This window comes from Zophobas morio, unplaced genomic scaffold, assembly GCF_036711695.1.
Source record: "Zophobas morio isolate AGI-343-1 ecotype UQ-CSIRO unplaced genomic scaffold, CSIRO_AGI_Zmor_V1 ptg000002l, whole genome shotgun sequence".
Lineage (NCBI taxonomy): Eukaryota > Metazoa > Arthropoda > Insecta > Coleoptera > Tenebrionidae > Zophobas > Zophobas morio.
Genome location: NW_026972107.1, coordinates 1,352,659 through 1,365,595, shown reverse-complemented (window position 1 = coordinate 1,365,595; position 12,937 = coordinate 1,352,659). Strand labels below are relative to the sequence as shown.

At 40.0% G+C, this 12,937-nt stretch overlaps 3 protein-coding genes across 4 annotated transcripts in view; 1 reads left to right on the top strand and 2 right to left on the bottom strand.

Moving 5' to 3' along the window:
• Nucleotides 1-5,069, bottom strand: part of LOC135123902 (connectin-like) — a 435,940-nt gene extending 430,871 nt beyond the window's left edge. The window contains exon 1 of the mRNA XM_064048766.1: nucleotides 4,814-5,069. The gene's annotated coding sequence lies outside the window, so the exon portion shown is untranslated. The remainder of the gene's footprint in view (nucleotides 1-4,813) is intronic.
• Nucleotides 5,070-7,472: 2,403 nt separating this feature from the next.
• On the bottom strand, nucleotides 7,473-9,698 carry LOC135123870 (nuclear RNA export factor 1-like). Its single transcript, XM_064048748.1, has 8 exons — nucleotides 9,330-9,698; nucleotides 9,076-9,276; nucleotides 8,707-9,024; nucleotides 8,515-8,658; nucleotides 8,251-8,468; nucleotides 8,033-8,201; nucleotides 7,679-7,983; nucleotides 7,473-7,630 (listed from the first exon to the last, which is right to left on the bottom strand). The coding sequence occupies exons 1-8, from the start codon at nucleotides 9,498-9,500 to the stop codon at nucleotides 7,531-7,533; spliced, it is 1,626 nt and encodes a 541-aa protein (XP_063904818.1). The 5' UTR covers nucleotides 9,501-9,698; the 3' UTR covers nucleotides 7,473-7,530.
• A 229-nt stretch (nucleotides 9,699-9,927) lies between these two features.
• LOC135123883 (nuclear RNA export factor 2-like) lies at nucleotides 9,928-12,144 on the top strand. Of its 2 annotated transcripts, none has more exons than XM_064048749.1 (9): nucleotides 9,928-10,068; nucleotides 10,171-10,309; nucleotides 10,356-10,556; nucleotides 10,603-10,914; nucleotides 10,961-11,104; nucleotides 11,155-11,372; nucleotides 11,421-11,583; nucleotides 11,639-11,916; nucleotides 11,969-12,144. In XM_064048749.1, exons 2-9 carry the CDS (start codon nucleotides 10,190-10,192, stop codon nucleotides 12,078-12,080), a joined length of 1,548 nt encoding a protein of 515 aa, XP_063904819.1. In that variant the 5' UTR covers nucleotides 9,928-10,068; nucleotides 10,171-10,189; the 3' UTR covers nucleotides 12,081-12,144. The 2 variants fall into 2 exon arrangements, with proteins under 2 accessions (XP_063904819.1, XP_063904825.1); XM_064048755.1 differs by having other exon boundaries at nucleotides 10,150-10,309.
• Nucleotides 12,145-12,937: the final 793 nt, after the last annotated feature.

Below are 12,937 nucleotides of genomic sequence, written 5' to 3'. Positions count from 1 at the left end.
TGAAAGCGTAAATTTATTTTACTGATTTACTCAGGAACTACAAAACCGAATGCTTTGAAATCTTGCAGATGTTTTAAGGTTATAAAGAGCATAATAAATGTTTAGTCAAAATATATCTGCTTATCCCCTCCAAAAAATTGATGACGTCAGCTCGAAAGTTTGCCGAATAACTCCTATCTAAACTGTAAAAATATGATAAGTCTGTACTTGTAATTTATCACTCCATTCATATTTTTTGGATTTGCATATACAGGGTGACTCAAAAAAATTAATGAATGCGTAAATTTATTTTATTGATTTACTCAGGAACTACAAAACCGAATTCTTTGAAATCCACTGCGAAAAAAAAAACATAATAGGCATGCAGTCGTCACGTTTCCGACAGCGAGAGAAGTACTGTCTAAACTCTTTAGACCAATTTTTTCTTTTTTCCACATCCTAGATTCTATTACTAGTTTCCAATCCCACTCCAGAGAAGAACATAATTAGCCCCGCCCACCCACCCAGCTCCTTTTCCAACAGAAATAAAATTTTATTGGCTATGAGACGAAAAGTGGATTTTATATTGACAAACAATAGTAAAATAGACTAAATGGTCAAATTAATCCCACCCACCTACGTCTGCATTTCATTACCTGATTTTATTTATTGGGAGATGAAAGTTGAATTCTATTTTGGCAAGTGGTGGAATCTAATTAAAAAAACTTAAAAGTTTGTCGAGTGACCGAATCTATGCTTATAACAATTAAAAGTGGCCCCGCCCACCCAGCCGGTATCCGTTGTAATCACTCATTTCATTGGAGAAAAAGTGGCATTTACATTGATAATACACATTGGAATATAGACAAGAAGGTAAAACTAACCCCACCCACCTCCGCTTTTGAATTTCATTGTTTTTTTTTACTAGATGAAGATTGAATTCTATTTTGTCAAGTGTCACCCAGTTTTCTTTGTAATCATTCATTTTATTGGAGAAAAAGTGTATTTTCTATTAATAACCAGTCGAATGCAGACAAAAAGGTAAAACTAACTCCACCCAGCTCCAATTTTGAATTTCATTGGCTAATTTTATTTGCTCTGAGATGAAAATTTTATTTTAGTTCGTCAAGTGGTTCAATCCAAGTTTAAAAAAATTCTAATAGTTTTTCCAAAATCGCTAATTGAAATATAGCATTTAACATTAATAATAATTATTTTTATACATAACTAAATAATTCAAATCCTGACACAGGATTCCCTAATAACTTAAAATTAAAGATATCAAATATTCATGGCTTGACAAAATAATAACATGATTACAATCAATAAAGCACTAAAATCTATTACTATAAAATAACGAAATTTAGCATTTAGATTTATGTATATTTATACATATGTAGACGAATCAAAATCGATATGTTGCTGTTGTTTGAAAATAAACCCGAGGCGGAGCCGAGAGTTAACAAGTAAGACCGAGGCGAAGCCGAGAGTAGCAATAAGACCGAAAGTGCAAAAATATTAACACCTATTGCGATCAAGTTTAATCATTTCATGAGGACTCTAATCACTTTTGCGTTTTTGAAAAAACAGCCACACAAAATGTATTTAAAAAATATGTATTGTAAAATTTGGTGTAAAAACGTTATCGAAAAAAACCCACAAACGTCAAAAATATGTAAATGATTTATTGGAAATATTTATTCATTAATAATTTATTCTAAATAAGACCGAGGCGAAGTCGAGATTTGCAATTAAACCCGAGGATGCAAGAATTTTAACACCTTCCGATATTGCTTTGTCAAACCTGATGTAATTTGACCTGACTTAACGTACTCCAACTTGAGCTGGCCTGGCCTGACTTAGCTTGACTTGACCTAAGCTAACCTAACCTTCAGGACCTGACCTGACCTGACCTAAGTGATCTAACTTAACCTTCATGACCTGACCTGATTTGACCTGGCTTGAGCTGACCTGCCTAAGCAAGCTCTAAACTACGTTTGTCTCAAATAAATCGTAGCTTTAAGGGTACGTAGGCGAAAAACCTCCCCCCGGTCGGCAGCGCCCCCGCGATAGCGGCGCACATATTTCCTATTTATTTACATGTTTTAACGTCGTTTATTGTGGCATTTAGTGAAACTATCTGCGTTCTGTGTCGGATGACGGCAAATCGATATCCCTATTCCGTGTGGATTATGCGGATACGTTTGATATGAATGAGCGGCCTTTTTATTTTTCGAACCTATATCAATGGCAAAATTATGAGGTAAATTGGGTCTGAATGGCGATAGATTGCGGTCTTCATGAGAGCGAACACATGTCATTTTAGCGGAAATGCGTCGACGTTATTAAAAAAAAAACGTTAAGGAAGGAAAACGCGAGTCTAGGCAACTAACTGGCTTAGAGTATCATGCTAGAGATTTTATTTTCTCATGACTACAGTAGAATCCTTAAGGATATAAAACCCGTTTTTATTTGCGGAACAAAATCGTCAAGAGCAGGGTCTGAGCTCGGCAGTGCGTGACACAAAGACGAATTCAAAATTCGATTCTATGACGGAGCCGGTAGAAAACAAAACAACTCGAACCCGCGAGTTTATCCTGTAAACACGATCTTCTTTGTGAATTTTCAAAGTGGGCGAAATTACGCACGGCGAACTTTTTTAAATGGGAATAATGGGAGGCGAAAAGGCCGCAAGTGCGACCGGCCGAATTGTTAAGCCCTCGCTCTATTCCAACGTCGACTTATATTTCTCGGGTGCCGGCTTGTTTAGAAGTTGGGCCTCAAAAGACGAACTCCATTTTATAGAAGTGCTTTGAAATAGAAACATCAATTTTGAAACATTGTTAGTGCTGGCTAGAGCATCATAACGTTCACTCGGCGGTCTAAATTTAAACTCTGTCGGTGGAGTTGTAGCTTACATAACTTGGAAACTTTTACTCAACACATCAAGTCATAGACAATTACACAACTTTTAGATCGATCTCGTTGCCACATTACGACTAACACACTTATTCGTTACGAGCTTTCGAATAATCGCTTAAAGCACATTTATTTGGTAATTTTTCGCGATGACGTCATTACAATTCTGGAAGGGATGCACGAATAAATGATCTGTTATGTCACGTTTTGGCGACAGATGTGCACCCTACTGTTTAATAATGATGCAACCTATTGTGGATACGTGATCCGATTACTATTAATTGCAACTTTTAGCTGCGTTTATGCAACCAATAGTGCGTCGTTACCTGTAATCCCTGCTACGTATCGCCGCACGCAATATTATCCCCGACCGAGCATCCCGAATAGACTCCTCGTTTATCCGAAATCTTATTCAACATTACGAAATCGTGATTTCGCCGAATAAATCCTGTTAGGGCTGCTTGAGCAGCACAGAGCCGGCTCAGAGCAGTACACTGAATTTGCAACCTCTCCCAATGATTTGCTAACCCAATCTTAATCTGCTCCTCTTTTTCAAAGGCAGCTTGGCACAGATCCCATTGTCATTATTCCAGCCCCCGTCAAACTCGTTCGGAAATGCACGTTTCCATTTCTCGAGATCGCGCTCTCCTTTACATTTTTCGAAGGGCCGCCGAAGGGCTTAGCGCTTTAATTATAAGCCGTTCCTGTTTGGAGACGCCGTCGACCTCAAACAAAAACAAGCCGCTCCTTTTCCAGATATCTCGACCAGAAAAATTGATTGTGATCAAAAAGCGGCTCGCCGTCAAAAACGTCAAAGGACCTCGCTAGAAAAATTCTTTTTGCTATTGTCACATGACGATCAAATGCCGCGTTTCGGGAATTAGAAAAGAACAAATCTGGTTTTATCGTAAATCTGAATTCACCGGTTCCGTCAGGAAAGCGAGCGTCCTTTTGTGGACCGACGCTCGATGTATTTCAATGGAGAAGATCGAATGCGAGGAGCAAAACTCACAACAAATAAAGTAATAAGGTGCTATTTATAAAGCTCGGGATGGAAACGGGCGCCCAATTACCGTGATGGTTCCTGGAAGGATGCAGAAATTCCAAGTGCGGCAGGGGATCGGGATGCTCCGAGTACGTGTTCATGCAGTTAATTGCGCAAATCTGTTTGACACAATTCCGAAAAAGAAACGCAAACGACGCCAATCATAAATAAACTTCGATAAAATTTAACCCACTTTTCCGGGGAAGCCACAACCTCGCAAGAATCCACGAACCTTTTAATCCGCATCCCGCCCTCCCCGCGCGCACCTGTGGCTCTCCAGCCGCCCCCAATAAATTGTTTTTTATTAAAACACATCCCATTCCGCATGCAAACCGCCGTAATCACAAGAGTTACACAAAATCGATGGCCCGACTCGGCCAAAATATATTTTGTATTATTAAAAAAAAATCGCGCAATCTTGCGGAACATGTGCCCTCGTAAACCGGAATTGCGGTCACGCCGGATTTTTTCGGCCGCCCGGATTTTTGCGGCAACTAATTAAAACGTCCGCTCACAACTAATGAAAAAATGTGCGCGAATTCCGCGCCCGCCGAATCGTCAAAACGCCATCGACGCCCCGTATCGGTAATTCCGAGTGGGGTAATGAGAGAATTTTTAATTTCGGGTAGCAAACGTTGCGTGGAGCGAGCGAGACGAACCACTATTGTGGACACAAAATAAGCGAACAACTACATTATGAAAACTTCTTTAGAAACAAAGATAATAATAAGTCAAAATTCCAATAATCAAGTTCTAAACCGTGCCCTTCCCATATTTTTGACTCCGCGTCAAATTCCGGTTTTTACCAGCCCGTTTCCGTTTGAAACAAATTTGGGAAATTTTGCCGCTTCCGGATCGCCGCAGGCCTACCTTAGGTGTCCCGGAGCATGGGTTCTTCCGGTGATAGCACAGAGCGGCGAGCACTAGCACGCGCGACTGCGAACCGGAGTTGTGGCGACTCCTCTCACAACAGACGCCCGGAGCAGACTGCGCGGAACTGCGAGTTGGAACTCGGTTTGGGCCAACTCGACCCTGATTATGAGCGGACCGCACGCGTCGGGCCCTTCGCCCTTAACGCCCGACACATCCAGGCCGATTTTACTTCTTCTTAGGACGTGGACACGGAACGGTGGAATGCTGAGCTTGCAAGTGACGTCATCAGTGCCCCAGATTGCACTATTGCACTTCAGACTAATTCCACTTCGCATTCGCAACACTCAACTAGGAATTGAAATTCGTCAGGACGATAAGACGAACCGTCTAAGTAGCACAACTAGAGCCTTAAACTCCCGCCTCGGAGCAAAATCAATTAACATTCTCATTAGTTCTTATTCACCTAAACCCACCGAGTTCGACATTAACGAGCCCGCAGCGATATATTTTTACCCAACTAGAATATTTTAATGAAATTCGAATCAAAATGCGACCTCTCCACCGAAGCATGTCCGAGTGCATCATCTCCAAAGAGTATTCGAAAAATTCACCCTTTAATTGAATTTACATACGAGCGCGTCTGAAAAATCCCCAAGATAAAAAGGGGCTTTTTTAGCCGCCATCTCTCAACTTTATCAATAAATTTGTCGCACGAAACCGAGCCGGGAACGAAACTCCGCAGCATTGATGATTCTTGAGTAAACAATTAGAGCAGTGGAGCGTAGCGGTGCATGCCAATTACAAAATAAATAGTTATATCTGCTTTATATTCAACAGGAGAGGGTTAATTATGGGACGGTCTCGCTACTTCGGCCTGCATTCGTAAAATGCGGTTTCCTGTTTGGACTGGGAATTTTTCGGGCAGGGTTTCACACTCCAAAGGACGCAATTTTTCCAACTAACATTGCGCAATCAGCTGCCACTACTACCAAGTTAAAGTAACTAAGTGGCTTTCGATTTGGGTGCGTGTTGCCAACCGACAAAATCGAACTCTTCGATATCGCTAAATAAAACGGCAGCGGGGCATCGTGAAAGCCATTATGTCATTAGTTCCATCGCAATTTCGTGCGATATAAAACGTTAGACGCGACACTTTCATTTAAAAGAAAATAAAATAAATTATCGTCGCCGTATCCTTTATCGGTACTTGAGCTGAGTTTAATGCAAATTAAATGAGACTCCTCGAGCACTTCTTATACGTATTTGTTGCAATTATTCGAGATTATTATTATTTTCTTTTTCGAAGTTTCCGGAATAAATAATGTCGAGATTTTATTATTATGTTGCTAAAAATACAGTCTGAAGTCTCTTGTGTGTAAGTAGTAACCTTCACTGTTTACAGCCACTAGCGTAAAATATGAAGCGAGATTTTAAACAGTGTGTGTTCCAAAAATAAAAATATATCTGTGAGTTATGATCTCGCGAGAGTTCTGCAAAGACATATTTTACTTAGAATATCCGCGTATATCGCCGTACCGCATAGCAGGTAGTGTAATTTGCATATTGCACTATATTATTGCTCAGTGGGAAATTAACTTTCATTAGAATTAATTAAAGCTGGAACCGTGTTTACGAGCAACTTGGAATAAAAGCATCCATTAAGGTTCATATTAGTGGTGGAAGTTTTATAATTTTACACAAAACTTCCTAATTAAGACACGGTTTAGAAGTAAACATGATCGAAATTTCTTAGTTCGGAAAAAGCAGACAAGTTTCTAGCTCGTAACTAATGCGAATGGTTTGAATTATTAATCACGTTAATAGTCGTGGCACCACAAATTCAATAAATTACGAAGTTTATTTTAAGAAATGTAATTTATAAATAAAATATCAGCACTAAAAATATAATGCTTTTACTTTGGAAATCAGAAAGAAAGTTCCAGAAGTGCTCCAAACTTCGAGCAATTGTTTGAAACCTTGAATATAATATCGTTTCTTTAGGGAGTAGAACTTTCTTATTAAACTCTTAAGGAGCAGCTTCCCGAACCGCCATAATGTTCGTAAATCTATATTTGATTATATATAGAGCACGGGCGAATAAATATAAATATGAAAATACGTTTGCTAATTTTAATTTAGAAAATACGACGTCGCCGTAATGCGAAAATAAATCCAAACTTATCTTAATTAAATCCATCGCGTCGAGCTGTAACGTATTCATTGCCGCCTTGTTGAAATGTCGATTATAACGAAACCGCTGGATTGACGTTCCGTCGCAACCAATCAGCTTCCTCCAGTCGACAAGTTCCACGATCAACAATGAGCGGCAAATCGTCACAATTAATAAACACACTGTCATTATAAATCGGGTGCGGTGTGAATCGATGCGCCATCTCTCGCCCCCACCTCCAACTTCGTTAAAAATACCGCGATACCTACCACGATCGCGCAACTAGTAATCACCTAAAAGACGCCGCATTCTTGCCCCACCCTCTTTTATTTTTCCGCAGAAAAACCCACCTCCACAATCTGATAAACCAAGACCCAAAGAAATACGCCAATTTCGAGAACGACGCACGTCAGACCTTCATCCCGTCAGACCAAAGCCTGATAAAACCCCAGATACCGCATGTATCATCATTACAGAAACACCACCTCCAACTTATAACTTTATTTCAATAAAAAATACACACTAAAATAAACACTAAATGAAATTAACTCTGAAACCCATCAGCTGGAATTTTATCCACTTTGTAGAGGTCCACGAAGAGGGCTATCGCGTTTTTCAGGTCGTAGTGGCACTCCTCTAAACACCTATGAACAAAATAACAATCATGCGTAACGATAAAAATCGGGCCGTACTTTTTCGCCCACTCCGTCGTCAAGTTGGTGATGAGCTTCATAGCGGTGATCATCTGGTTCTTCTGCTTGGAGGTTTGAGCCGGGGGTAACATCTGCGGCCGGATTGGCCGCTCGTGCTTGAAAGCTTTGACTTGTTGGGAGGTCAACGCGTTGAAGACGTGCAGCTGCTCGTTGATGATGCAGTACTCGCCGTTGATGCACTCAAGGACGAAGCAGCGGTTGAAGCCCATGACGCGCTCCACGTCGAGGATGGTCTCCGGCAGCTCCTTGAAGACGCCAGTGACCACGATTATGGCGCAGACGTCCTAAAACCCACATGGTAAAATTTTACTACTTACTAGTAGTAAGTTTTACTGAAAAATGGGTGAGGTCCACCGTGAATGAATACGGGTCGTGCTCGGAAGTGGGTAACAAGTTTAACAGGTCTATAATGGCTTTATTTCCTTGTTGTAAATTTAATTCGCTCCGAGATAAGTCTGCTAAAGATAATAAGTTTCTGGAGTGAGTTTTGTAGCGCTTAAGTCTGAAACAAACGTCAAGTAATCTTGGAAAAATACAAAATTAAAGCATACTGCGCAGTCGCGGAAGATAACTGCATCGATTGATATTCCGCCGTCAACGAAAAGAGGGCGTTGGGGTGGTATAAAGACGTCAACATCGCTCGATTATTGGAATCATAAGAAGTAAAATAGTACTCCAAAAACTGGTCAACTAAATCGTGACCAGAACTATCACACAAGAAGTTTCTTCTAAATGATGGAAACCCGTTCTGTTTTAGTAAAATTCCATCCTAAAATACACATTTACAAAAGAAATCTAACTAATTTTTTACTGACAAGTCTCTCAATTTTAGGACAATATTCCTTAATTCTTTGAATATAAGTATGTTCGTCGTAATTGTCGCACAGAGGGTTCCCTTCCAACCACAACTCAGTTATTTTTAGCTGAGTCAACGGCTCAAGTTCAGTCAAACTCATAATCTAAAAACGAAAATCATTATTTGACAGTTTTAATTACAAACAACCAACCAAATTGTTTCTTAGGTCCAAACTAGTCACGTTCACCCCCCACAAAGCCTCCATGGGAACCAAACTCCTGATTTCGTTATTACTCAAAATAAGCGACTTTGGTTTAGACAGCCTTGACAAGTGCAACACATAGGACATCAGCTTTGGTTGAGACAACACACAGAACTCAGTCAAGTCCGGATCTTGGTAAAAATTCTCCAAATTCACCGTCGCCGTAGCGGTGTTAGTCCTCCTGCGCAAAACCTTGGAAATGTTCTTGGAAACGTCAATTTTCACGTCGTTCGTGGTCGAAAAGCGCAAAATAATATTGAGCTTGAACTAAAATTGAAAATTAAAATATAATGATAAAACTGACGAATGTGCTGCTACAGGCTGGTTCTTGACATAAGGATTATCGATAATCAGGTTATCTCGGCCGATTTTTTCAATCGCGGCCCCACAATTCCGCGCCAGAAACGACGCGACATTCCCATCCTTGACAAAGTAGATTGGAATCAAATCCAGGGGTTGGACGTGGTCGAGGATGGTTTTCAAGATCAACTCCTTGCTAAAGTCTTCGGCGTTATTCACCTAGAAACGAAACGAAACTGTGACTGCCAAATTTGAACGTGCGTACGACTTACTATAAACTTGTGCCAGTAAGTGGGGTTTTCTAGGACTTCCTTGTTCTTGTAAACCACGCCGCTTTGGAGCGTGTAGTCGTTAATCATCACGGCTAACGGATTTTGGCGGATTTTCCGGATGTCCAGGTTGGTTACAGCTTGGGAGTCGCTCGTCGTGAAAATTGAAGCCATTTTGAGGTTATGACACTTCACAAAAAACAAGTTTGCAGGGTGATTATAAAATTAGCACAATTAGGGCTTCTAAAACTGGCTGAGACGGTTTTTGTTAAATTGGGAAGGAAAAACTTATTACGGTGCTGATAAAGATAAACAAACTGTTGCGCGGTGGACTTGGCGCAAGTTTGGTCTTGACAGGTGTATAACTGGTTGCCTACGTTTACGTGTAATCACGTGTAATCGTTATCACAGTGATAAAATTAACGCGATTTTTTTTTAATAATTGACAAATAATAACGTTGTTTTTGTAATTAGTAAACGAAATTTTAGTTAAGCTAGTCGGAGTTAAATTTAGTTTATTTTTTCGCGTTTCATATTTGGGTGGTTGGCAATGCCCCGCTAGTCGTGTTGGCAGCGCCAAAATTTGAAACAGATGTCAAACGAAATGCGCATCGCACGTGTCTCCTGTTATCAGTTATGATTATTCATAATGCAAGTGCGAGTGATAAGAATTATTTTAGTAACTAGTGAGTAGTGGTTAATAAAATTCCCAAAACAGCACCACCGATGTAAACATTTACCGGTAAAACACGCACTTTTGATTTTTTTTTTCATGACTTAGTAACGTTTTGATCTTTATCTTTATCACACTTTGACTCTATAGCAGGCATTTCAATGTCCACAGTCACACCTAAGTTTGAGTTATGGCCCTACGAACTACTGCTCAGTCCCCCAACTCCATCACAATCGACGAAGCGCACTTGGGGCTGGTCCCCACGAACAAGCTCGCTCTAGATATTCCAGCGTACTGGCACAAGTTCATAGTAAGCATTTTCTTTTATCACACTTTGTGCTTAAAACGCATTTTAGATTAGTAACGTTCACGGCTTGAAGCGCAACGACGTGCTAAAAATACTCTTTGATTACCTGAAACCGCTAGAGTTTATTCCGCTGTGTTACACTGAAGACGCTGAAGGGGCTTTTTTCTTCGCTCGGATGTGCGCAGACCCTGTCGAAAAATTCTGCAGTGACAAGCTCACCATACCCAACCCGTCCGACGAAACCCAGCCTGTAAGCCCCCAGAATCACCAAACAGCGACTTTATTATCGTTTTCAGTTCAAACTGACAATCGTCCTCAAATATTCCAGCACCAATATGGTGAAAGTCGACTTGACGGAAAACCTGTTGAGCGTGCTGCAAAAACGCTTCAAAAACAAAAATCTGTGTCTAGATAAGTTTCACGACGACGCAGACTTGAGCGAATTTTTTTTCTTGTCGCAGCCCAAATTGCTAGCTTTTGTTTTAAACGTGGCGAAAAATTTGAAACCTGGGGGTATCAAGTTGAGTAATAACGAAATCGAGACTTTGGACGCGTTCCAAATTATGCGCTCTGGGAGCATCACGTCTTTGGATTTGAGGCAAAACTTGGTGGGTGTGGGTTTGTAGTGGAAGCGTGTTAATGCGGTTTTTGCAGCTCAGAGATCTAGCCGAATTGGAGTATTTGCAGCATTTTAATTTGACTGAACTGTGGCTGGAAGGGAACCCTCTGTGTGATTTGTACGACGAGTACAACTACGTCCAACAAGTGATTAAGTATTGCCCCAAAATCGAAAAACTTGTAATACGGGAGACATTCATTGTTGTTATTTTTAATGTAGATTTTTACAGGACGGTTTTTTGCTTAGACAGAACGGGGTTCCGTCGTTTAGGAGGAATTTCTTGTGCGACGTGTCGGCGTACGAAGTCGTAAACCACTTTCTAGAGCGATATTTCCCGACGTACGATTCTAAAAATTTCATCAAACTGGAGACGTTCTACCAAAAAGATGCCTTATTTTCGTTGACTGCCGATTTCTTCCACAAACAGCTGTCTTCCCCTAGCTCCCAGTACCCACGAAAAATCGTAACGGCGTAAGATTAAAATCGTGATTTTAGGGTGTTCGCGTACAAAATTTATTCCCGGAATTTGCTGCTCCCGCCTCACGATAGTACAAGAAATTTGTATATAGGTAGTACCGAAATTATGAGACTGTTTAATATTTTACCGCGGTCGGAGCACGACCCGTATTCTTTCACGGTGGACGTTTTATACCACACGGTAAATAATAATACGTTGGTTAGCAACAACAAAATATAAAGAGGGTCAATTTCAGCACAAATGTATTACTTTGGTTGTGACCGGAGTCTTCCGGGAGATCCCCAACACGGAACGAATGTTGGGCTTCAATCGATACTTCGTTCTGGAGTGTCGCGACTACACCTATCGCATCGCCAACGAACAAATGCACGTTTTCAATGCTCTCACGTCGCAACAGATCAGTGCGTTCAAAAAACCGAGTATTTTCCAAGAAGCGCGAAGTCCATTTCAGCGGAGTCAGATGGTCGACACCTTCGCGATTATCACAAATCTTACCAAAGACTGGGCCAAAATGTGATTATTTTTTGTTACTGAAGAAGATCTAGAGGTGATTGAGATGTTTCAGGTTTCTAGAAGAGTGCCATTACAACCTGAAGCACGCCATGTTGCTTTTCGTTGATATGTACAAAGGTGATAAAATCCCGTTGAGGGGATTTAAGAATGCGGATGAAGCATGACAGTATTATTGTTGATTTGGATTGTTTGAAGATATTGTTTATTGCAATAAATGTTTCTGTCGTTTCTCGGCGTTTTTGTTATTACTAATTCGTTTTCTGTCTGTAAATTCACAGTTCAGGTTAGGATATTAATCGTTAAGTGGTGCTAACAAATTTAACATCTATTAGATTTATTTAGATAAACGCTCACTAGAAGATATCATGAAATCCACTAATAGTCAGGATTCAGTCTTTTGTTTAACAAAGTTACGAATAACGTTTCTGGATGCACAAAACAAATTGTTTTAAGTAACCAATCACTTGTATCATGGCATAATGTAACATATAAATTCTTTGTTTGAATCGTTGATAAAGTGTGGCAAATATTGATCTCACGTAAATTTGTTAGCCTTGGAATTTTCCCCTCATCAATATTTCTCTATCAGTAATTTTCTTTGTTTTATAATTTAAATTGAACGTAAACTTTCATGCGCTGCTGTTTCTAACCTCACGTAAGATTTTACCTTCACAACTTTATTTCACACCAGAGCTTTTGTTTTTATAAATGCTACTTTTTTTGTAAATATTTTGTTGATGAACGTTTCTATCCAAAGTAAAATATAAACCCCGCCCACCCACCCTATCTCAATTCTGATGATTTTCTTTTTAATCGTCGACAGCCACAGGACCGGAATTTAATTGTAAAATCCGTACTATTTCTCTACAAAAAACTACCATGTAAGACATCTTTTTGATTATCGGACTATTCAAAGAATACTAAATGTATGTACATATACATATTAAGAAAAAAGCTTTAAGTTTATAACAATAAAAAAGTTATCACAATTGAGATGCACAGTTTTCTTTGAACAACACGA